A 23,991-nucleotide genomic window follows, 5' to 3' on the forward strand; every position below is an offset into this window, starting at 1 on the left:
GGAGGTGGTGGAGTCACCATCCCTGAATGTGTTTAAAAACCGCCTGGATGTGGTGCTCGGGGCCATGATTTATGGTGGGTTGTTAGAGTTAGGGCAGCATGGTGAGGCTGTGGTTGGACTTGATGATCTCGAAGGTCTTTTCCAACCTGAGCAGTTCTAGGATTTCTATGATTTCTAAATGAAGGCACGTTAGCAGGAATCACAGGGCCACGTTAGCGTTCTCTCAGCCTCTGCCTTGCTCATATTTAACGTATTTGTTCACAAATGCCTTTCCCGCACGACAGATTTTATTCTTGGCTGGTTTTTTAATGCCAAAAAATGGGCAGTTTTAGGCCCTAGCAAATCTACAGGCAGTCACTGCACCGAGCTGCAGTTCTGAGTTCTGCACGGACCGTTACATCACTCCCACAAAGATGAACGAAAACTGCAGTTTTCCACCTAAATTTACAGATGGAAAAAAAATGAATTCACCTGCGTAGAAGGAATCTGCGCCTCACAGCTGTTTCTCGCAAGACGGGCCCGGAGCTGTGCACGCACCCCAGCCTCAGCTGCTTCCCGCCCCGCTCCGCGCTCCCTCAGCGTCCCGGCGCCGACCGGAACCGCGCTACTTCCGCGTTTGTGTGCGCATGCACAGTACCGCCCAGCGCGCGAAAGCCCGCACCGGCGGGGACCGACGGCACGGAGCGCTCAAAGCAAACGCACGCCACTTCCGCGTCTGCGGGCGAGTGCGTCGCACGGCCGGAAGAAGCTCTGACCGTAGAGACCGGAGCGGTAACGGTAACGGGACACCGCTTCCGTGTTTCTGGCGCGTGCGCGTTACTGCCTACTAGACGGGTGACCATAGAGTCTGGAGGACTGTCGAGAAAGACCGGCGTTGACTGGAGCATGCGCAGTAGCGATGGGACGATCGGTGACCATAAATCCGGAAGAACTGGCAGATCCCGTTCGGCGGTGAGCGAGTTGGTGCGTACCGGGGCGCGCAGGGGCACTCGGGAGCCGTAACCGGCCCGATTCCGGGGCACGTTGAGTAGGGGACAGAGACGAGAGCGCGCGAAACAGGGGGAGGAAGCGGCCCGGGAGCCGCAAGCTGCTGGGCGCTGCTCCTCGTCTGACCCGCGGGGCTCGAGCTGTGAGCGGGAGACACGGAGCTCCCTCCGCACCCCCCGGCGCGTCCCGGCACCACGCGCAGTGTCCGAACGAACTTCCCGGGGAGCTGCCTCCCAGCCCCTCGCTCCCCGCTCCTGCGCTCCAAGCCCCGCTGAGCTTTCCTCGCGGGTTTCCAGGGGCCCCGCTCGACTTCGAGGCGCTCTGCAGCTTTCCCGTGGAACCCGGTGCCCTGTCACCGCCGGTCACACCTGAAGGTCTTTCAGGGCCCAGTGCCGAGCTGCAGAGACACGCAGACGTGTCCCGCAGCGGCTGCAGCACCTGCTCGGCGCCGTTCTCGTCTCCCTGAGCTCCAGCAGCGCCCGTGTGGGGGCAGGGGCCCATGCTCTCACATCCTGCCCTCCATCACCACAGTGTGCACCTCCCACAGTGCCCTCCCACCCCCAACAATGACAGACATCAGCTGTAACAAAGCAGGAAATTTTATATACTTGGCAGGGGAGGGGGGGGGGGGGATCTCCCAGGCCCACGTTCTCCCTGTGGTGCCCAAGGGAAGCTGCCACCTTCCTGGCTGTGGAGGAGCCTCCGTGCCCCGCAGGACCAGCGCCGTGGCCCTGGTCACTAAGAACCCGCAGCTGTCAGCCCTCAGGCGCGGTGCCCTCCAGCTCTTATCACCCCCACAACTGCTGCTGTCTCCATCTTAACCTCACCCCGCAACCACGTAGATCTCAATCTTAAGCAAAAAGTCCCTTCTCCCCAAAACTATCCTAATTAAGGAGACTCCTCGTGCCAAAACACCCCCAATTCTGACCGCAGCAGCCCCTCTGCGACCAAGAACGATCCCTGGAGCAGCCCCTCACCCCTCCATGGCTGCGGAGCCTCGGGCTGGACGTGCTGTGATCCGCGGTGCTCCTGCAGCTTGGCCGCGTTGTTGGAGTGCAGCGGTGCGGCCGGCTGCCCCGCATGGCACATCGTGGCGTCGCGTCGTGTTTCCTGGAAGATGGCACAGCAGAGCAGGCTGCGGGCAGCCTCCACTGGGAGCCCCCAGCTGCGGCCTCAGCCCAGGATTCTGCAGGTGGAGGTGGAGCCCAAGCCCACCAGAAAATCTTAGCCAGCCGCGTGGGTTCCCTCGCTGCCCGCACGGTCGAGCCCTGCAGGGAGAAACAGGTGAGCGCAGTGGCGGCCACCAGCCGTATGTGACCCCCCCACCATGATCACACACCAAGGTCAAATTGCAGGGGTCTGGGGCTGGGCACCCGGCACTGAGGGGATGGGGTAGGTAAGGGTCAGCCCCGTGGGGGTCCCTGTATGGCCTTGAGATTGTACCATGACACCTCTACCACATCCCTGGGGTCGCACTGGAAGCTTTTATGGAGCTGTGTGTTCCCACCACGAGTGCTATGCCCAGCCTTGGGTTCCCCCCGTAGGACCTAAGGATCCGCACGAGCAAAATCAGCTCAGCGGAAGCTTCCATAGGGCCACGGGGTTCCCAGCAGCGGGTCGTTTCACATAGGGCACAGCCCCTATAGGAGCTTCCATGGGGCCTTGGCATCCCCAGCATTAGGTTTTGGGCTTCCCCCAGCCAGGCCCTGTCTCCACAAGGTTCCCCTGGCTCCCGGCGTACCTTGGTCAGCATGGTGATGCTAAGAAGGCAGAAGCCAGACCCGGAGGGATGCGGTGCACCGTGGGGGAGCAGTGAACCCCTCTGGCAGCCCCAGAACATCCCACAGAACCGCGAGGAGCAGGAAGACGACAGGAACTGGTGGGGTCTTGGCAGGGAGACAGAGGATCTTGGAAAGGCAGCTGCTTCCAAGATGGCGGCTCCGCTTCCAAAATGGCAGCCACAATCCCGCATTGCTGGACAACGCGAGGGTTCTGCCAGCCCTCCAGGGAGCGCTGCTCTTGAGCTGCACGAGGCAGCGCAATCTTGGTCGAGGCCGGGACGCGGTGGGCTCAGACACGGGGAGGCTGCAGGCCGGCAGAGAGGAAGCGCTGGGGCTCACCGGGCAGGACGGCGACCGGCAGTGGCGGGGTGGTGAAAGGACCCCACAACGGTGTGTGGGAAGCCAGCAGGGCGGCCCTGGAGAGGGGGGGCAGGAGTGGGCACAGGGACACCCTGGATACCCACAAGCCACGCCCCCAACCCCCCCCCCGCAACACTCACCTGTGGGGCAGACCGCGGGTGGAGCCTGGAGATGGGGCTGTGGGGGACAGGGCTGGGGTCAGACGAGAGGGGCGAGGCTGTGGGAAATGGGGGGAGTCGGGAGAGCACGGGGGAAGCCAAGAGGTGTGGCTAGGGAGGGGGAGCAGTGGTCACGGGTGTGAAGGGGAGGGGCTAAAGGCAGCAATAATAAAAGGGTTGGGCTGGAGGAATGCGGGGGGTGGGATGGCAGGAGGAGGCAGCTGGATTCTGGGGGCTCACCCAGCCACGTCGGGGTGCTGTTGGCCGAGGGGTACTCCAGTGTGGCCAAGCGGCTGTATTGTGGAGGGGGAGCACGTTTGGGGGGAAAAGACACAAAGCTGAGGGTGTTCCTCCAGTTTCTGCAACAGGGCGATCTGGGGGGGGGGGGGGGCTGCTCACCTCACCACTTGCCCGCTGAGCTGCCGCCGAGGCTGTGGGGTGACTAGAGCAGACAGAGGCCTTGTAATTAAGTTCCTCTTGAAATTAGGGAAAAACAGGTAAAATTAGGGGGGGATCTACCTGTCGTTGCTGGGGAAGTGATGCCAATGGGCCGAGGTGTGCTGCTCCTGCATGGAGAAACATGGGGTGCTGATCGCTGGGACCCTCCCCCGTTCCCAGAATTATGCTTGGGGCTCACCTGCTCGACCGCCAGGTAGGGGAGACCTGTGGAAAGGAGTTAAATTGGGGAAAACTGGAGTAAGATGGGGAGAAGTACAGGAATAATTGGGGAAAGGGGGGCAGAAATGAAAGGTTAATTTGGTAAAAGAAGCTGTTAAATGGGGAAAAATGGGTAGAATGGGTAAACGGGGGCTTACATCTAAATCTGTCTTAAAGGGGGGCTATAAGAAGGATGGGGACAGACTCTTCAGTGGGGTCTGTTGTGACAGGACAAGAGAAAATGGTTTCAAACTAAAAGAGAGATTGAGATTGGATATAAGGTAGAAGTTTTTTACACTAAAGGTGGTGAGGCACTGGCAAAGGCTGCCCAGAGGGGTGCTGGTACCCCATCCCTGCAGACACCTACAGTCAGGGGGCAGGGCTCCGAGCACCTCATGGAGCTGTGGGTGTCCCTGGGTGGGACCAGGTGACCTTTGAAAGGCCCTTCCAACTCAAAAGATTCTATGATTCTAAATGAGGAAAAATAGGGAGCTAAAGAGGGAAAGATGGAGGGCTAAGTTGAGGCAGGTTAAAAGGGAAAAACTGAGAGTCAAACATAGAAAAATGGGAGGTTAATGGAGAAAAATGGAATCTTAAGTGGAAAGGGTGAGCATTAAACGAAGGAAAAAAAAAGGGCGACCTCAGCCTCCCGCAGGTGTCTCCGCAGTTCTCCGTTCTCCCTCCGCAGCGCCTCCGCTTCCCTGTGGGAAGCCTGAGTGAGGCTGGGGGAGGGCACCGGGCACCCCCAGGCAGTGCCGCTCACCTCTGCTTGGAGTCCAACGCCTGGCGGGCGTCCCGCAGTGCTGCCTCAGCCCGGCGCGCTGCGTCACGGTGGGAGGCGAGCAGCAGGTCCACCTGTGCCTGCTGGAAGCGCCAGGCCTAAGGAGGAGAAACTTGGTGTTCATTGGGTTTTGGGGGTGCCTGCAGATGGCGGAGAGCCCCCCGAGTCTGCTCACCTGAGAGATGTGTGCCAAGCGCTGCCGGGCGATGGTGGCGGGGCTCTTTAAGAAGAGTGTCTCCTCCAGCTGTAGCGGCGGGGGGGGGGATGGGGTTGGGGGGAAGGAGGGAGGGAGGACATGACCACAGGCCTTCAAAGTGGCAGCCCACAGGGGTACAAAATGGCAGCCTCCGGCTGTAGGGGGAAGGGTGTGACAAAATGGCAGCCTGCAAAGGTGAGTACGTGAAGAGGGAGGTGTGTGTGTCCTCAGAGCGTGTGGAGAAGGGAACCAGAATGGAGTTGAACCAGGTGTGTCGGGGGGTAACCAGAACGGGGGCTCCAGGGGGCACTCACCTGCTCGGGGATGGGGAAGCGGCGGCACGTGGCAGCGCAGATGGGGCACGGCCCTGCGGTGTGGGGAGGAGGTTGAAGGCCCCTCCAAAGCAGTGGTAGATCGGCCCCACCGCCACCGAAACAGCCCCAGCCTGCAGCCATCGGGGGAGGACTGAGCGGGGGTTATTTTCGGGGGCTAAAAGAGGTGGGCCGCTCTGTGCCTCCATTTTGCGTGGGCTAAAGATTAGGGGGCTCCCCACGGGTATTTTGTGAGGTGAAGTTCGGGAGTCCCCCTCCTGTGGGGAACGGACACGGAGTCCCTGTCACCACCGCTGTGTGGGGTTGAAGGCTCAGGGGGGTCCTATTCACCATTATTCTATGGGGCTAGGAGGCGGAGTCTCCTTTCTGCTCCGTTTTGAGAGGGGCTTTCTGGGGGGGATTCCCACCTGCGGTCGTTCTGCGGGGGGTAAAGGCCTGCGGGCCCCTACCTGCGCCCAGGCAGGCCTCGCACAGAACATGCCCGCAGCTGGTGACGGAGAAGCGGGCACCTTCCTGCCGGTAGCAGCGGTTGCAGTGGAACCAGTCCCGGCCGGGGCCGGCCGCCATGCCCGGGCCCGCAGCCGTGAGGAAGCGGCCGCGGGAAAGGGGCGGGGCCCCGGGAAGGGCGGGAAGCGCCTGAGGGAAGCGGTGAAAAGGGCGGGAAAGGAGGGAGCGGCGCGCTGCCGTTATGGAGCGGGTTGCTGTGGTTTTAATGCCATTAATGAGACTTCCTGAGCTTCCTTTTCAATAAACGTTTATTCCCGTCTGTGAGTGGCCGTTGTAGGGTCCTGCCCACCCCTCAGGTGCCTGTGGGGAGAAGTGGCCGTTCAAGCAGTGAGGAGAGCAGGTGTCCCCTCAGAGCACCTCAGCAGCCTCACCGCCTCCTCCCGGCCCGGGCCCAGCGTCCGCCTTGTCACAGGAATGGGCTCGCTGCCTCCGCTGAGGCTTCGGGGGGGGCAGCTGGCGGCTCCTGTCTGAGGTCCCTGCGAGAGAGGCCTCCAGCATCCCACAGCGCTTCAGGAACACGCCCGAACCCCTCCAGCATCCCAGTACAACTCGGGATCCCCACCACCCCCTTCCGCTATTCCAGCGTCTCGGAAAGCCCTCACCTGTCGGGGCAGTGGGCGGGGCCTCTGGGATGGCCCCGCCCCCTCCCTCGTTGCTGCAGCTCTGTAGGGGCCACGCCCCCAGCCTGGGCGGGGCCTGGAGACGGGCGCGAGAGGGAGGGCGGAGCTTCCGGCACGCAGCCCCGCCCCCAGGCCTGCTCTCCTCCGGGCGGTGGGCGGAGCCCGGCTGACCCCACCCTGCCACTCACCTGAGGGGGCGGGGTCTGTGGGGAAGGAAGCCCCGCCCACTCCACCCCAGGACTGCCAGCTTCTGGAGTGGCTGTAGGGGGAATGTGAATTAAAGACACACTTTGGGGGGAGGAAAATAATTTCTGGGAGGGTTTTCTTTGTGGAGAGGGCTCTGGGGAACGCCCTGGCCTTATAGCAGGATCCAAGCACTACCCGCAGCTTTTGGCAGGGGGAACCCACCTGATTCCTCCAAGCCTGGGCTGCAGCCATGCTCCTGGGGATAGGGAGGCACCGTGGGGGGCAGCCTAGGGGGGACACAGACCACGTGACCCCCAGGAACCCTCCTATTGCCCCCTCAACTCCAGTTACCCCTCCAGGATCCCAAATTAACCCATTACCTCTACAAGACTATCCACAGTTACCCCATTTTTGTGCCCCGTAACACCAGAAGACCTCAATTGCACCCTACGATCCCCAGTTACCTCCTCAAGATCCCCCTGCAGTATTCCCAATTGCCTTCTCCCGGACCCCAACAGCTCCCCCCTCTCCCCCCGACCCCCACTGCTCCTTAACCACCTCGGGAACCCCCCTCTTGGACCCCATTGCCCCCCTCCAAATCCCTCACCCCCAGCTCACCGGCCAAACCCCTCCTCCTGGGGGGAGCCCCCCACCGCCTGCGCCTCGGGGGCCCTGAAGTGCTGGGGGAAGGAGCACAGCGCTTTTAATGGTGGCCACGCCCATTTCCCCGGATGGGGGCGGGGCCGTTGAGCGGTGGGCGTGGCCAAGAGCAAGAGGGCGGGGCTGTGGGGCAGGGGCGGGGCCACGAGGTGGAGGCGGGGCCACGAGGTGGAGGCGGGGCTAAGGGCTTGAGGCGGGGCCACGAGGTGCTGAGCAGGGCAGGGCCCCGGGGACAGGGCAGTGGGCCTGGGGGCGGGGATTTGTGGCTGTGGTTGGAGCTGAGGGACGGGGGTGTGTGGCTGTGTCTCTGGGGGCGTGTCCAGCAGCGGTCAGCGCTACAAGCCTAAAGGCAGCACCTATGGGACAGGCTATGGGGCTGTGGGAGGGGCTGTGGCTTCATGGGCGGGGTTAGGGACCAATGGAGTTGGGTCAATGGAGTTGGGTCAATGGAGTTGGGTCAATGGACTTGGCCATTGGGGTTGGTCGTGGTGGGCAGGGCTACTCACCAGTGGGTGGGGCTTGGCATCCCCCTCAGAGCTCCTCGGGGGCGATGGCGACTCCAGGCCCTCGGATTGGCCTGGGGGCAGTGACACGTGCAATGATGCATAACAGTGCATCACGACACTGGGTGACGCGTGATGATGCGCGGCAATATGGGTGCTCACCCATGAAGGCAGAAGGGGGCCGGGTGCGGCGGCAGCAGCGCCTGTGCCGCTGCAGCGTCGGTGCGTCCTCCAAGGGAAGAACCCAAAAGCCCTTTGGTTGCATCTCAAAATTGTCACGTGCATCCAACACCCTTAAGCACGTCCAGATCCACAGGGGACCCCCAAAACTCCTCAGCTTCACCCCCGTGTATAAACTTCCCCCAGATCCCCTGCTTTCCTCCCAAAACTCTCATGACACCCCAAAACATTTAGTGGAGTCCCCGAAGCCCATGAGCTCCCCCCAGATCTCCCCTATGATCCACAGGGCACCCCAATACCCCAAAACTCCATGGGATGCTCATGCCCCCCGGGTGTTGGATGTCCTCCCCAGCTTTTGCCCTCCTTCTTACAACATCAATGCCCAGCTCCTCATCGGTGCTGTTGGAGGGCTCCTGCCCCTGGGGACTCCTCGGATCCTGCAGGTGCTGGGCCTGGAGGCGCATGGGGGGATTTTTGAGTGCTGGAGGATATTGTAGGGTTTTGGACTAAAGGAGTGCTGGAGAACTTCAGGGGGTGTTTGAGGACCTCAATGGTGTTGGAGGACCCAAAAGCCGCTGGATGACTGGGAGGGTGCTGGAGGACTTTGGGAGGTTGGAGGACACCAGAGAATGTTGGAGGACCTTGAAGGGTGTTGGAGGACCCAAAAGGTCTTGGAGGATCTCAGGGGGTTGGAGGTCTCCAGAGGATGTTGGAGAACCCAATGGGTGTTGGAGGACCTCAGGGAACTGGAGAACCTTGGAGGGTGCTGGAATACTTTGGGGGCTCGTGGAGGACCAGGGGGCTGCTGGAGAATGGGGGGGGGAGGGACACTCACGGGGAGGGACACTCACCAGTGCTTGGTGGACACGGCGTAGCTCCCGCAGCAGCTCAGCCACCACCGCCTGGGTCAGGGATGTCACCAGCGCCAGCTGCACCTCCCTGACCACAGGAACAATGGGGTGCTGGCAACACCGGCACCCCCGTAGTGCCCGCTAGTGCCCCCCAGTACATTCCAGTGCACCCTCACAGCACTCCCTGATCCTCTTCTAGTCTTCCACACATCCCTCCCAGTATGTCCCAGCGCCTCCCAGTTCCCCTCAGTACTCCCCCGTAACTCTCAGTGCCCTCCATGTAGATCTCAGCGCCCTTTCAGTATATCCCAGTGCCTCCCAGTATAACCCAGTGTATTCCACTATATTCCAGCATCTTGCCAGTATACTCCACTTGCTTCCAGTACGTCCCAGTGGCTTCCCAGTGTTTCACAGTGCCCTCCCAGTCATTTTGAATCTCTCCTAGTGCACCTCAATACTCTCCCAGCACGTTCTAATCTATCCCCATCCCCCCCAGTGGCTTCCTGGTATATCTCAGTGCCTTTCCAGACATCTTTAATGCTATCTCAATCACTCCAGCTATCCCAGTGTTCTCTCAGTCCATCCCAGTGCTCTCTAGTTACGTACACTCCGTCATTTGCAGTATGTCCCGGTGTTCCCCAATGCCCTTCCAGTGCCTTTCCACGATACCTCGCTCCCTCCCCAAAAAACCCATCGATCCCAGTATGCCCAGTCCCTCTCAGTGCCCCCTTACCCCAGCTGCTCCCGGATCTCCTCCCCTGCCCGCTCCAGCAATGCCCCCGGGGCCAGGCCAGGGGGCAGTGGGGGGCGTGGCCGAGGTGCCCCCCCGAGCCACGCCCCCCCAGGCCACACCCCAGCCGCCGTGGCCCGGGGGCAGAGCTCGGCGGCCCGACCCAGCAGCGCCTCCAGCAGCACCTGGGGAACAGGACTTCTGGTTGGAAGGGGGGGCTTCCAGCGAGGGGGCACCCAGCAGTAAGGCCCAGCCCTTCCCTGATTGGGGTTTTGGCCGCGTTTGAGGATCTTCAGCATTCCCAGTTCCTCCAGTTCCCTCCCAGTATCTCCCAGTTCCTTCTCTGTTCCCTCTCAGCCTCTCCCAGCACTCTCCCGGTCCCTCCAATTCCATCCCAGTCCCTCCCAGTGCTCCCCCAGTTCCTCCCGGCTCCCTCCTTGTCCTTCCCAGTCCTTCCCGTGCCCCTCATTCCCTCCCAGTCCCTCCCAGTTCTCCAGCAGACTCCTCCACTTTCCTCCCAGTCCATCCCAGCGCACCCAGCGCTCACCTCCAGCTCCTTGTCCACGGCTTTGGCCACATCCCCAGCGACGCCCTGCAGGAGGAGCTGCAGTGGCCCCGCCCCAGCCCCTGCCGGTCCCAGTGCTGCCAGGCTGGGGAACAACTGGGGGGGTGACAGGGTCAGGGGGGTGTTCACATGGTCATGGAGTCATAGGAGGTCACAGGGTCATGGAGGGGCATGGAGGTCATAGGGGTCATGGGAATTCAAGAGGATTGTGGCAGTCATGGCAGTCATGAGGTTATGGTTCATGAGGTCATGGGGGCTTATAGGTCATGTGAGGTCACGGGGTTATGACATCATGGGGTTGTGGGGAGTAATCATAAAATGGTTGAGTTGGAAGGGACCTTAATGATCACCCAGTTCCACCGCTGCCATGGGCAGGGTGCCCCCCCAGCTCAGGCTGCCCAGGACCCCATCCATGGCCATGGGCACCTCCAGGGATGGGGCACCCGCAGCTCTGGGCAGCAGTGCGGGGCCTCTGGGTGAAGGATTTCCCCCACATCTGACCTCAGTCTCCCCTGCTTCGGTTTAACACCATCCCCCCGTGTCCCATCGCTCTCTGCCCGCATACAAAGCCGCTCTCCTCCCGTGTCCGGGCCCCTCCAGGCACTGAAGGCCGCAGCGAGGCCTCCCCGCAGCCATCCCTTCTCCAGGCCGCACTCCCCCTCCTTCGGCCTTTCCCCACCCGGAGCTGCCGCAGCCCCCGACCGTCCCCGTGCCCTCCTCTGGCCCCGCTCCCACAGCCCCACGTCTCTGCACTGGGGGTCCTGGCCTGCAGAGGGGACAGTCCCCTCCCTGCCCCACTGCCCCCCTGTTGGTGCAGCCCGGGGTGCAGCTGCCCTTTGGGCTGTGGGCTCACACCATGTCTGCCTTCTCACCCACCAGGACCCCCCAGGTCCTTCTCGGCAGGGCTGCTCCCAAGCCGTTCTTCTCCACTCTGTACTCACAGCTGCCATTGCCCCAACACAGCACCTACACTTGGCCCTGTTGAACCCCATTCAGTTCACATCTGCCCACTTTTTGAGCCTGTCCAGGTCCTTCTGGATGGTGGCATCCCGTCCTCCTGTTGTGTCAATGCACCACTCAGCATGGGGTCATCGGCAAACTGAGGGCACGCTTGATCCCAGCATCTTTGTCACTGAGAAAGATGCTGAAGCATGCTGCTCCCAGACAGAACCCTGGGGAACACCACTTGTCACCACCTCCACCTGGACACAGAACCACTGACCGCAGCCCTCTGACTGCAACCATCCACTGAATTAACTCTTCAAATTCATATCTTTCCACTTTGGAGATGTTATGTGGGCCATGTCAACAGCCCTGCAGAAGTCCCAGTAGATGACACCATCGGTTGCTTTGCATTTGTCTACTGAAGCCACTGCTCCATCATAGAAGAGCACCAGATGGGTAAGGCACGATCCGCCCTTGGGGAAGCCGTGCTGGCTTTCTCAGATCAGCTGCTCACCCCTCACGTGCCTGAACATCTCTTACAGGAGGATCTGGATCCAGGAGGACTTGTACACATTCAGTCTCATCAGGTGGTCTCAAACTTGCTCTTTGATTACAGCAGGAGGGATTTTGCTTCCCCACCTCCACCTGATGCGTGAGATGCGTGAAATCTGACTGCCAGTGAAGCCTGAGGCAAAGAACTCACTGAGAGCCTCAGCCACCTCCGTGTCCGTTGCTGCCTTGACCCCTTTGTCATTTATCAGGGAGGGTGCATTCTTCTTGGCCTATTTCTTCTGAACAAGGTACCTGTAGAATCCCTTCTTATTATTTGCCGCATCTCTCGCCCAGTGCAGCTCCACTTGTGCCATAGCTTTCCTGATGCCATCTCTGCATGTCCAGATGACATCCGTGTACGCTTCCCAGGGCACCCATCCCTGCTTCCACTGCCTGTGCGCTTCCTTCTTACTCCTCAAATGGGAGATTATAGGGTCATGAGGAGGGGGAGGGCAGAAGGGTCATGGGAGGTCATGCAAGGCGTCAAGAGTCATAGTGGTCATGGGACAATATGGGAGGCCATAGGAGTGATGGGGGTCATGAGGTTATGGGGTCATGGGAAGTCAAAGGAGTCATGGTATCATAGGGCTCATGGGAGGTCACTGGGATCATGGGGGGTCACAAGGGCATGGTGAAAATTTGGGACCCATGGGGGCTGTCAGCACCCCACGGCCGATTTTGTGGTGCTAGAGGAGATCTGAGGTCTCATTTCTGGGGGGAAGGACGCTGTTCTGGGGGGAGTCTTGGGGTTTCGGAGGGTTTCTGGTTTTTGAGGGGAAGTTCTATTTTTATCAGGGGTAGGGGGAGATGTTTCAACTTTGGGAGGAGATGCTTCATTTTGGGAAGTATGCTTTAATTTCTAGGAAGATTCTGGGTTTTTTGAGGGGTTCTCTTTATTTGAGTGGGAGGCTTCAATTTTGGGGTCAGATGTTTCTATTTTGAAGGCAATGCAATTTTGGGGGGCATGTTTCTGGGGTTCCTTGAGGGGGAATGCTTTGATTGTGGGGAGAAGCTTCAATGTGGGAGTCAGATACTTCGGTTCCGATGGGTATGCAGGGGTTTTTTGCAGGGTTTCTGGGGTGCTTTGGGGGTTTCACTTTGTGGGGGAGATACTTCAATTTGGTGGTCATATGCTAAAAATCTGGGGGGGGGGGGATGTTGGGGTCCTGTGGATGTTCCTGGGGTTCTCTGAGGGTTCTATTTTTTTTGCGGGAGAAGATGCTTCAATTTGGGGTTCAGATGCTGCCCTTCTGGGTGTGGTGCTGGGGTTTTTGGAGTGTTTCGGGGGCTATCTGGGAGCATGCAGGTTCCAGCTGGTCTGTTGGGTATATGCTGTAGGGGTGCTCACCGCGCGGGCGTTCCTGGCTTCCCGCAGCAGCTCCTGGGCCTCTGCAAGGTCACGCTGGGCTCCTGGGTGCCCCCGCAGCCCCCGCGCCGCAGCCTGCACTCGTCCACTCAGCCGGCAGAGCATCTGCAGCACATCTCCTTGGCAACAGCCCTGGCAACCGCCCTGGCAACTGGCAACCATCCCGGCATCCCCTCAACAACCGCCCCCATCACCTCAGCAACCTCCCTAGCAACTGCCCCAGCATCTCATCGGCAACACCTCCCCTCACCCTGGCAACCACCCTAGCAACCATCCTAGCAACCTTCCCACTGCCCCAGCAATCATCCCAGCATTCTGTCAGGAATACTTCCCATCACCCCAGGAACCACCCTAGCAACCACCCTTGCAACTGCTCTGACAACCTCTCCTCTCATCCTGGCCACCACCCCAGCAACAACACCAGATTCTGCCCTTATTGCCCCAGCAACTGCCCTGGCAACCACCAAGGCAATCCCTCAGCAGCACTTGTAATCACCCCAAAAACTGCCCCAGCGCCCACCCCAGTAACCTCCCAAGCATCCTTCTGGCCACTATCCTCTATCCCTCTTGCTTCCCACATCTGCCCCATGGCTGCCACAAATCAGCCCCACATCTGTCCTCTCCTGCCCCACAAGTGCCCCCAAGTCCCGAGGTTCCCTATGCCCATGGGGAAAGATTACTTGCTCGGCCGTGCTGGTGACAATGCCCCGCTGCAGCCGCAGCACCTGCTCTGGTGGTACCTTGGGGCCGCGGCCATTGCGTAGGAGGCACCACTGGATCTTGAGGAGGGAAATCGAGATGTCTGAGATTCCCAAACACAAATATTAGAGAATCCCCAGCTACCCCCACCCACCTGCTGCCAACCAGTGTCTGTACGCTCCGGGGCACTACGGTAGGCGGCTGTGAGGTCGCAGAGGGGAAGGGCCATGAAGGTCAATGTGTGGTTGCTGTTGAGAGGACATGGACCTGCTTGGGATTCCCCTGACCAATATACAGTGGGTTGATTGGTCTATGGCTGGTTGATCACTGTAGAGCCAGTTGACCAGATTGGATCCCACTGACTGGCTTGAAATGAGTAGACTTGTCCAAAGATGATCAACCAGTCTAGAGATGGTTGCCCAGTCTAGAACCAGTTGACTAGCTGAGATCCCATTGACATGTTTTGGATGAGTTGACCACTCTGAGATGGTTGTCCAGTCTAGAAGCAGTTGAGTGACTGGGTTCCAATTGACCAGTTTGGGATCGGTTGTCTGGTCCAGACATTGTTGACCAGTCTAGAACCAGTTTACTAGTTGGGAACCCATTGACTTGGTTGGGATGGGTTGCCCAGACTAGAGGTGGTTGCCCAGTCTGAAGATTGTTGACCAGTTTAGAACCAGTTGACTGGTTGGTAACCCATCAGCCTGTATGGAATAGCCAGTTGCACAGTCTAAAACTGACAAGTAGGTCCAAAAACTGGTTGACCTGCCTGGAGAGCCAAGTATCATGTCCAGATCAGGTTGGTTGTCTGAACCTGGTGATCACCTGCTCCAGATGTGATGTCCACCCACAGTATTAATATGCTGGTGGTCCCACTCACCTCTCCATGGCCCTGGCGATGTCCTGGAAGCCCACAGCTGTTGTGTTGTTCCTGTCCCAGATGAGGCTCCTGCCATGGGACCACAGGTGACACCGGGGTGGAGGGACCACTCCTGAACCCCCTGTGAAACCACCCACCCACCGCAGGGTGCTGTTGATCTGCAGGGCCTTGGCCAGCATCTTGGCGCCCATGTCCTCCATGAAGTTACCGCTGAGGTCCACTTTGGCCAAGCATGCGTTGCTGCCCAGCGCGTTCACCAGGATACAGGTCCGGGCCTTCAGCCTCGATTCAGCCACTGACAGAGACTGCAGGGACTTATGGGAAGGGCAGAGGGGGCATGGGATGTGGCCTGGGGGATCCACAGAAGTGGATGTCCACCTGCCATCCCAACGTCCCCTGGGGAACTCACACAGTCGTCCTCCTGGATGACCTGGACCAGCTTGTGCAGGATCTCCTCCAGTGTTCTGAGGGGAGGAGAAAGAGCGGTGGGACACGGACACAACCTGGCCCATAGGGTCGCAGAGGATGTCCATGGGCACTCTGGGGTCTTGGTGGGCCTCCATCACACAACTTTGGGCATTAGGGTCTAAGTGGACCTCCTTGGACTCAGCCCACCAATGGTTCCTGTTCACCTCCCTCAGGGCCAGTGGGGAAGAGGGCCCTCAGAAGGCCCTGTGGGACCAGGGGGAGCCCACCAGGGGCACTCACCGTGCCTTGACACTGAAGTTCTTGCCCAACCAGAGATGCTTCAGGGCCTTGTTCCTCCCCAGGGCTGGTACAAGCGTCAGCAAATCGGCATCAAAGCCTGAGAGCAGTGTGAGGAGAAACTGGAGATAGCGGCAGGGTTCCAGGCCAGCCCCCGGGATGGGGTCTCTCCCTCTTCTCACCATTGTCTGAGAGGTCCAGGCTGCCCACAGCACTGATGCCCCCCAGCAGCTCCTCCAACACACGAGCTCCCGGCGAGCGGAGCTGTAAGATGGCACCAAGGATTGGGCAGACACCAGAAATGATGTGAGGCGCAGAGCCCCCACAAGGCCCTTCCCACTTTGGGCCATGCCCCCACCCCACCTCACAGCCACTCAGGTCCAGGTGGAGGTCGCTCAGGTGGGTGTTGGCAGCCAATCCCTGCAGGAGAGACCTGGGGAGGGCAGGTCACGGTGCGACCACGTCTCCGTCTCCCCAGAAGGAAGAGGGTGGCCCCAGGGGGTGATGCTCACCTGAGAGCGTCAGGGGGCAGCCGCACGCCTGCCAGGCTGATGTGGGACAGGGCAAAGGTGCTGCAGAAGAACTGCTGCAGGGTGGGCGGGACCTCGCGGGTCTTCCTAGTGGGAGGTGGAAGCAAGGCTCCATCAGCCCTACCCATCTGGGGTCAACCAGGCACCCCCTTGGCCAACGGGTTGGGCCAAAACCCAATGGAGCCCTTGGACACCCAACAGAGTTCTTGACCACCCAGCACGGTACTTGACAACCCAGTGTGGTTCCTGACCACCCGGTGAGGCTCCTGACCACACAACAGGATGTTCAACCACCCAATGACGTTTCAGATCACCCAAGAGATTAGCCAGCTGGGTGATCCAATGCCCAAAGGGGTCCTTCCACTATTCAACAGGGTGCTCGACCACCCAATGGCATTTCTGGATTGGCCAGTAGGGCGCTCCAGTGCTCTGTGGGGTTCTCTACCACCCAACGGGGTGCTCTGCCACACAATGGGATGATCATCCACCCAATAACATTCCAGATAACCCATCTGCCTTCGTGACTGGCCAGTAGGGTACTCCAACTCTCAATGGGCTCCCAACCACCTCCCCAGGCCCCACCTGCCCCCTGCCCCACAGCCACCATCGACATGTGGGGCAGGAGCTGACCGGTGGCAGAAGCTGTTCCCGGCCACGTTGAGGTAGCTGAGCCGTGAACAACAGCCGTGCAGCAGCGCCCCGAAGAGCTGGGAGGCACAAGGGGGCCATCAGCCCCACGACTGCCCCACGGCAGCCCCATGGCGACCCCACAGCCCCTCACCACATCAAGGGCGCAGTCAGTGGAAGCCAGGTCAAGGTGCAGGAGGGCGTTGGGTTGGGCCAGGAAGGCAAAGAGGTCCTGGAGGTGTGGAGTAGGGCCTGACCCCATGGCTGCTCCATAGTGTACTGCTCAGCCCCCTAGTACCACCCACCCCATCCAGCCCCATAGCACCCATCCAGCCCCATTGCATCCCATTGTACCCCGCCCCACACCCCCCCTCCAACCCCATAGCAACTTCTCCAGTCCCACAACTCCTGCTCCAGCCCATAGCATCCCCAGCAACACCATACAACCTATCCAGCTCCATAGCACCACTCCAGCCCCACAGATGTATCCAAACCCCAGTACCCTTCAGCGCCCTCCACTGCCCCACAGCCCCATAGTACCCCATCCCTGCCCCATAGCACCCCATTCCCATCCTACAGCGCCGTGGGGGCTGCCCAGCAGCCCAGGATTGTGGCCCAGGTCCAGCAGTTGTAGGGCACTGCGGAAAGCGGGGTTTGTGCCCAGCGCTCGGCCCAGCGCTGCCAATCCTGTGGGGCAGGTGTGGGGTGCAGTACCCATGGAGGAGACCCATAGGAACCCATGGAGGCACACAGAACCACAGCACAGATAAGCACCCCAAAACTTCCATGGGCAGCCCAATATCCCCAGGGGACTCCCCAGAACCCAATGGGAACACCAATACATTCATTGGCACCTCATAACCCCCATGGATACCCCCAAAAAATTTGTGGTACCAAAAAAAATTGATTTCACACCAATAACCTGTCCACATTCAGAGTACTCCCCGCTGCTGCAGAAGCATTGCAATAACCCAGCATCCCCCTCCCAGTAACCCAACGGGGCTCACCATAACCTCAGTGGGCACACCAGCACCTCCATGGGCACTCCAGTATTCCCATGGAGCTCCACATTACCCAACAGGTCTCCTTAACCCCATGGGCATCCCAAAATCTTACGGGGCATCCCATAATCCAGAAGGCACTCCAATATCCTCATGGGCAACCAAGAACCCTATGGGCCCCCATCACACCGCAGGGCACCCCAAAACCCTATAGGTCATCCAATAGCCCCTTAACGTCCTTTCCCCTCCCTCATATCCCCTCCAACACCGCATACGCATTGCACCCTCCCCCCTCTCATCACCCCCGCCCCACAACACCACACAGTGCCCCCAGCCCCACCTCGTGCCCCCAGGCTGCAGTGGGGCAAGCGTAGCCGTCGTAGTCCCCCCGGCAGCCCCAAGAAGCGCTGACTCAGCGCTGCCAGTCCTGGGAGGGGATCCCAAAATTGAGTGAGCACCACAAAATAAGAGCAGATCCCAAAAGTGTGGGGAACACCAAATAAGGGATCTGGGGGTGGGGGGAATTGGGGAGTCAGGGGATTTTGGGCCAATATGGGGGATTTGTGGGGGACAAGGGATGCTCTGGAGTGGAAGGGGGGAGTATGAGTTTCTAGGGGGATTTTTGGATTACTGTAATGGGATTTGGGGGGCAGTTGGGGTGCAATGGGGCATTCGGGGTGGGATTTGGAGGAAGAACTCCTGGGATGCAGAAAGAGGATTCGAGGTGCAATGGGGGAACTGAGGTGTTCTAGGGAGATTTTTGAGGTGCTATAAATGGGTTTGGGGTGCCACGGGGGGCTTTGAGGTGCAGTAGGGATTCTGGGGAGCAATGGAGATGTGGGGGTCACCTTTGTCCCCCAGGGGTCCGCGGGGCAGCTCCAGGCATCGCAGCGGTGGGTCCGGGTGCGCTGCCAGCGCCGTTGCCAACCGGGAGGCAAAGTCCCTTGGGGTAGAATGCCAAATTTGGGCACCCTCACCCAAACCCTGAAACACCCCAAGCCCCCAAATCTCACCCCAAATCCCCCCAAACCCACCAAGATCTCACTCAAAATACAAAATCCACTCCAAATTCCCCCAAGACCTTCCCCAAATACTCCTCATGCACCCCAACCAAAAATGTATCCAAATGGCTTAAATCCAATTCCCCATCATCTCACCACCCCCAGCTAGAGGGGACATCTCCAATTTTGCACCCCCCTGAAACATCCCAGCACGCCACAGGATCCTCCCCAAACCCGCTCAAGATCTCCCCAAAACCTCTCAAATTCCACTTAGATCTTGATCCTTCACACTTAGGGTGCACCCACATATTTGCAACGTGCCAAATCCCTTGAAGCCCGTATAACATCCTCTCCAAAATGCCCCTCCAAACCCCAAAATCCACCCCAAAAACCACAAATCTTTCACCTCCCATATTTTGGGGGCACCAACAAATTTGAGGCCCCTAAAATCCATCCAAAATCCCCCCAGAACCTTCAAAAATTCCTCCAAACCTCTCAAACTGCTACCTAAACCCACTCCACCCCCCACATCTCACCCCCTAATGCCTTAGGATGCGTTTGCCAGTCTTATTTGAGGTACTCTAGAGTCCTCTAAAAGTCCTCTAAAAATATCTTCAACCACTCAACTCCCCCCTCAAAATCCCCCAAATCTCCACAAATCCCCACCAAAACCCCCTCAAAACCTCCAAAATGCTCTAGACCCCCAAACCCATAACAATGTCCCCAAATCAACCAAGATATCCACATCTCCCTCCCTCACCCTGAAAATCCCCCAACACCCTTAAAATCTTCCCCCTAAAAAGGCAAAATCCCCCCAAATCCATTCAAACCAACCAAAACGGCCCCACATCTCCCCAACCCCCCCCAAATTATCCACAATCCCCCCAACTCCCACAATAACATCCCCAAAACCCACCCCTCCAAAACCCCCAAACCTCCATAAATCCCCCATATCCCCCAAATCCCTCCAACACCTCTAGAATCCTCCCCCAAATCCCTCCAAAACCTTTCTAACCCCAACCCTCCCCAGAAAAATCCCCCCAAATCCCACCCTTTCCACTTAGGGTGCACACCCCAAATCCCAAAGGAATCCACCCCAAGCGTACGTGTTTAACCCCACATTGTCCAGGATCAGTTCCTCCAGCGCGGGTGAGCGGCGCACAGCATGCAGCACCTGTGCCTGCACCTCACTGCTCTGCACCACAACACGGGAGACCCCAAAACGTTGGGGGCAGCACCCCAAAATGGAGAGCACCCCAGAATGGAGAGCACCCTGAGAACGGGGGGGGGGGGGGGGGAGACCCAAAAATGGGAGTATGGAGGGGTAAGGGAGTGAGGGACTCCTAAAATGGTGCCAAGGACAGGGGGAATCCCCAAAATTGAGGGGGCCCTGAAACTCGGGGGACCTCAAGACAGGATGGAGGAGGCTATGGGAACCCCACCAGTGATTCTGAGATGGAAGTGAGGTGTTGGGGGACCCTGAAAATGGAGGGAGCTTGAAAACGTGGCAAGAAGGCACACTGCCGACCCCAAAGCGTGTGTAAAGGGACAGTGGGATCCCCCAAAATGGGGTATTGGGGGAATATGTTCGGGGGATTCCAAAAGTGGGGGTTTGGGAGGGGGGAAAGGAACGAGGGGATCCCAAAGTGGAGGCTGTGGGGAGGTGCCGGGTTTGGGGTACGCACCAGGCGTAGGTCACGGCAGCAGAGCCCCCGGAACCAGCGGTTGTAGCCCAGTGCCGCCACCGCGAGTGCCAGCTCCCTGCATCAGTGCCACCAGTAAGTGCACAGTAACTCCTCGGTGCCTTCCAGTAACCCTAAGCCACCTCCCAGTGCTCCCAGGAAGCACCAGTGTCCTCCCAGTAACTCCCCACTGCCCTTCCAGTGCCTTCTTGTGCTCCAGACCCCCTCCCAGTACCCCTATTCTCCCTCCCAGCGCCTCCCACTGTTCCCAGACCCCTTCAAGTGTCCCCATTTCCCCTTCCAGTGCCTCCTAGTAGCCCCTGAGCCCCTTCCCAGTGCTCCCAGTAACCTCCCAGTCCCTCCCAGTGCTCCCAGTGCCACCATCACCGGCTCTCCAAGTGGCTGAAGTCCCGCAGGTCGAAGCATCGTCGCTCCCCCGCATGGTACAGCGTGTCCACATCCTGGGGGAACCCCAAAACCCCCATAGCCCCCCAAAGACCCCCCCCAGGAAAATCCATAGACCCACCACCGGCCCACAGGACCCCATAAAGCCCCTGGAGCCTCCCAGAAACCCCCTAAGGCTCCCTTGAAGGACCCCAAAAACTCCCCAGTAGCCCCCATAGAGAGAGGCTCAAGTCCTCTGTTGACGCTGTCCGAGGTGCTGAACCCACAAACTACCGCGGATCCCCACGCACACCCCCTAAAGCCCCACACTCTCTTTGCATCCCAAACCCTGCCAAATCCCCCACATATATCCCCACAGGACGACAGAGACCACTTAGACCCTCACTGATCCCCCGAGGCCCCCCAGATATTCCCCATAGATCTTTCAAGGGTCGCAGAACGCCGCAGAACACCCCAGAAAAGCTTCTCATAAACCCCCTCGACCCACCCGAAAAACCCCACATAGCCTCTTAAGGACCGCCCTCCTATGTTCCCTCAAAGGCCCCTAGGGACCCCACAAACCTCCCAGAGCCCCCCCAGACACCCCCTTAAAACCGCCCCGAATGCCCCGCATCCCTCAATCCCCGCCACGCACCCACTGCACCTCCTCCCGGCAGCTCAGTCCGTTGTAGTCGCACAGCGCCGCATACGTGTCCGAGAAGCCCCCTGTGGGGTTGGGGGGGGGGTTGGGGGTGGGGAGGCGTGGCCCATCCTGTCCACGCCCCCTCCCCAGACAACGCCCAGAGCTGACAAGCCACGCCCCCCGCAAAACCCCGCCCCTTCCCGCATCTCATGTATGCTCCCTACCAATGCAGCCCTCCCTGAGACCCCGCCCACCGAGGCCACGCCCCTTCTGAGGCCACGCCCTTCTGAGGCCACGCCCCATCCTCGAGAACCCTCCCACGAGGCCACGCGCCCCGGAGCCACGCCCCCTTCCGAGGCCACGCCCCTCACCGCAGACGCTGGGGCCGCTGGAGGCGGAGCTCTCCGACGTGGGGGAGGTGTCGAGGGGCGGGGCCGGGGGCAGGGTCCATCTGGGAGCGGGGACAAGCGTGAGAGCCCCACCCCAGACCCCCGGCTGTAACCCCCCATCTATTCCAGTCCATCCATTCCCGCCCCAGTTCATCCCGGTACATCCTAGTCACTCCTAGCGCCCCGCAATCCACCCCAGTGCCCTCCCTGTAAATCCCAGTGCCCCCAGTCCCCCCTCCTCAGTTCATCCCAGTACAACCCAGTGCCACCTAATCCCCTCCCGGACTGCTCCCAGTATATCCCAAATCCCTTCCCTCTCCTAACGCCTCCCAGTCCCCTCCCTGTCCCCCCCCAGTCTGCCCCAACCCCAACCCTGTCCCAGCACGTCCCAAGTATGGCTCACACAGGGGGGGCACAGGGCAGGGCCCGCCCCAGGGCAGCTCCCAGCTCCCGGGCCAGGCAGGCGGCAGCAGCAGGGGTGGCAAGGGCCAGGGCCAGGGGACCCCGCTCCGTGTCCAGGCGCACCTAGGAACTGGGTGTACTGGAAGGCACTGGGAGCCATTGGGGAGGGGGGGGGAGGGAGCGGCTGGTAGAGACCTGGGGGGATCAGGGTTCTCGAAGAGGGATGGAGGAGACTGGGGAGGGACTTGTACGTACTGGGAAGGCACTGGAATATACTGTGGGAGTGCTGGGAAGGGCTAGGAGGGTTCTAGGAGAGACTAGGGGTGTACAAGGAGGTTCTGGAACGGAGTGGAAAGACACTGGGATGTCTTGGGAGAAGAGATAACATACTGGAAAGGAGACTGGGAGGATGGAGATAGAACAGGACACGTGCTAAGAGGGACTGAGAGGCACTGGGATGTACTGGGAGGTCACTGAGAGGTGCTGGGAGGGCCCTGGAAGGGTAGTGGAGGCTGACTGGTTCATACTGGCCCACAGTGGGAGGCAATGGGACATATTGGAAGGGCCTGAGAGGCACTGGGAGTCACTGGATGGAAACTGGGCAGGCAGTGGAGGGCCGCTGGTCCATACCGGTCCCTACTGGGAAGCATTATAAGATAAAGGAATGACTTGGGGTACTGGCAGTCACTGGAAGGGCACTGGGGCACACCGGGAGGCTTGGGATCTATTCTGGGCAAGTAGTTAAGGGTCACCAGTCCATATTGGCCCATACTGGTCTGCACTGGGAGGTGGTGGGTACCTGGGTGGGGCTGGTGGCGCTGATGCAACGGATCTCCAGCACGCTCAGGGAGCCCTCGGCCTGGTGACAAATAGGGATCTTTGTGCAAATGGATACGCAGACGGGCATGCAAATCCACGTGCAATTTCTCATGCAAATCCTTGTGCAAGCAGGTACGAAAGGGCTCAGCAGTACGAAAACCCTTGTGCAAGAGGACGGACTCCATGCAAATCCTTGGGCATATATTTGTGCAAATCCTTGTGCAAGTTATCGTGCAAATTCCCATACAAGCCTTCACGTGAATGTTTGTGCAAAAAGACAGGCTAGTGCAAACAGTTCCTTCTGCAAAACATTATGTGAATCCTTGTGCAAATGCTCACGCAAATGCTTGTGCTAGGGAATAGATTCATGGAAATCTGCAACCCCTGATGTGGTTTCTCGTGCAATTGATTGTGCCAGGGGATGCACTCATTCAGATCCCTCTGAACATCCTCATGCAAAACATTGTGCAAGCCTCAGTGCCAACCCTTGGGAAAATCCTCACTCAAACACATTCACTCATGCAAATCCCCATGCAAGGGCTCACCTTGGCCGGTGCCGTGGGGCCAAAGAGGTGCAGGCGCCAGGCAGTGAGGGCCTGGGGGAGAGAGGCTGGCACCCAGTGCTCCCAGTGCCCCCAGTATGAGCTCAGACCCCTCCCAGTGCCCCCTGGTGCTCCCAGTGATCTCCCAGAGCACCCCAGTTGGCCCATTTCCCTTCTCAGTGCCACCAACCTCCTTCCAGAGCATCCCATTTCCCCTTCAAGCGCCTCTGTTCTCCTTCCCAGTACCTCCCAGTGCCTCCAGACCCATTTCAGTGTCCTTATTTTCAGTCCCCGTGCCTCCCAGTAGCCCTTGATCCCCGCCCAGTGCTCCCAGTAACTCTTAGGTCTTTAATAGTGAACATCCCAGACCCCCTTCCAGTGTCCCCATTTCTACTCTCAGTATCCCCTGAGCCCGCTCCCAGTATTCCCAGTGCTTCCAGAAACCCCTGGGTGTCTCTCGGTGCACCCAGTCCCCCTCCCAGTGCCCCAGTCCCCCTCCCACTCCTCTCATCCCCCCCCAGCTCCCACCAGGATCCTCTCCTCCAGCCGCCGGGGCTTGGTCTCCAGGCGGGCACGCAGCAGCAGGTGGATGCGGGGCCGGCCCAGGGCCCGGCGGATGCTTTCTGAATGGGGTTGGGGAGGCGAGGAGGAAGGATTAACCCCAGTAACCTCCCCCCAGCAATGTCCCCCAGCGGTGCCCCCCTCCCGCCCCCATTGCCGTCCAGCGCCCGTTGCAGCACCACGGACAGCGCCCGACCCGGAGCCATGGG

General features: G+C 59.6%; 2 protein-coding genes across 38 annotated transcripts; both read right to left on the reverse strand.

Annotated features, from left to right (window-relative positions):
* Positions 1–1,568: 1,568 nt before the first annotated feature.
* RNF212B (ring finger protein 212B) lies at positions 1,569–5,989 on the reverse strand. Of its 24 annotated transcripts, XM_021383298.1 has the most exons (11): positions 5,660–5,979; positions 5,235–5,287; positions 4,900–4,968; positions 4,707–4,822; positions 4,584–4,644; positions 3,924–3,949; positions 3,806–3,852; positions 3,686–3,728; positions 3,527–3,579; positions 3,269–3,305; positions 2,919–3,184 (listed from the first exon to the last, which is right to left on the reverse strand). In XM_021383298.1, the coding sequence occupies exons 1-11, from the start codon at positions 5,817–5,819 to the stop codon at positions 3,058–3,060; spliced, it is 792 nt and encodes a 263-aa protein (XP_021238973.1). In that variant the 5' UTR covers positions 5,820–5,979; the 3' UTR covers positions 2,919–3,057. The 24 variants fall into 24 exon arrangements, 22 of the variants coding, with proteins under 22 accessions (XP_021238957.1, XP_021238956.1, XP_021238964.1 ...); XR_002434061.1 differs by lacking the exon at positions 3,806–3,852 and adding exons at positions 1,569–2,097; positions 2,203–2,255 and having other exon boundaries at positions 2,729–3,184; positions 3,527–3,762; positions 4,707–4,968; positions 5,660–5,972; XM_021383301.1 differs by lacking the exon at positions 3,527–3,579 and having other exon boundaries at positions 2,958–3,184; positions 5,660–5,852.
* On the reverse strand, positions 5,990–23,844 carry CARMIL3 (capping protein regulator and myosin 1 linker 3; the record flags this gene model as incomplete). 14 transcript variants are annotated; one of them, XM_021383273.1, is given in 35 exon segments in its annotated part: positions 5,990–6,059; positions 6,131–6,235; positions 6,362–6,455; positions 6,568–6,638; positions 6,788–6,852; positions 7,184–7,245; positions 7,732–7,802; positions 7,891–7,993; positions 8,280–8,360; positions 8,760–8,847; positions 9,493–9,674; positions 10,037–10,150; positions 12,900–13,068; positions 13,598–13,719; positions 13,771–13,864; positions 14,497–14,810; positions 14,906–14,960; positions 15,205–15,301; positions 15,384–15,465; positions 15,565–15,634; positions 15,714–15,818; positions 16,362–16,438; positions 16,513–16,590; positions 16,936–17,045; positions 17,700–17,786; positions 18,208–18,302; positions 19,467–19,555; positions 20,046–20,121; positions 20,430–20,503; positions 21,082–21,152; positions 21,441–21,520; positions 21,862–21,983; positions 22,660–22,719; positions 23,225–23,275; positions 23,750–23,844. In XM_021383273.1, coding segments are annotated over 35 exon segments (3,317 nt in total), but the record flags the coding sequence as incomplete, so codon positions are not given.
* Positions 23,845–23,991: the final 147 nt, after the last annotated feature.

Source organism: Numida meleagris, unplaced genomic scaffold (genome assembly GCF_002078875.1).
Source record: "Numida meleagris isolate 19003 breed g44 Domestic line unplaced genomic scaffold, NumMel1.0 unplaced_Scaffold362, whole genome shotgun sequence".
NCBI lineage: Eukaryota > Metazoa > Chordata > Aves > Galliformes > Numididae > Numida > Numida meleagris.

Bases quoted from the DNA above. Each gene is read 5' to 3' on its own strand.
- RNF212B (XM_021383282.1), bottom strand. From the start codon at position 5,819: ATGGCGGCCGGCCCCGGCCGGGACTGGTTCCACTGCAACCGCTGCTAC. The intron at 5,288-5,659 runs GTGGGAATCCCC...CCCACACCGCAG, and splicing joins CCCCCGCAGAACGACCGCAG to GGCCGTGCCCCATCTGCGCT. The intron at 4,969-5,234 runs GTGAGTGCCCCC...CCGCCGCTACAG, and splicing joins GCTTCCCCATCCCCGAGCAG to CTGGAGGAGACACTCTTCTT.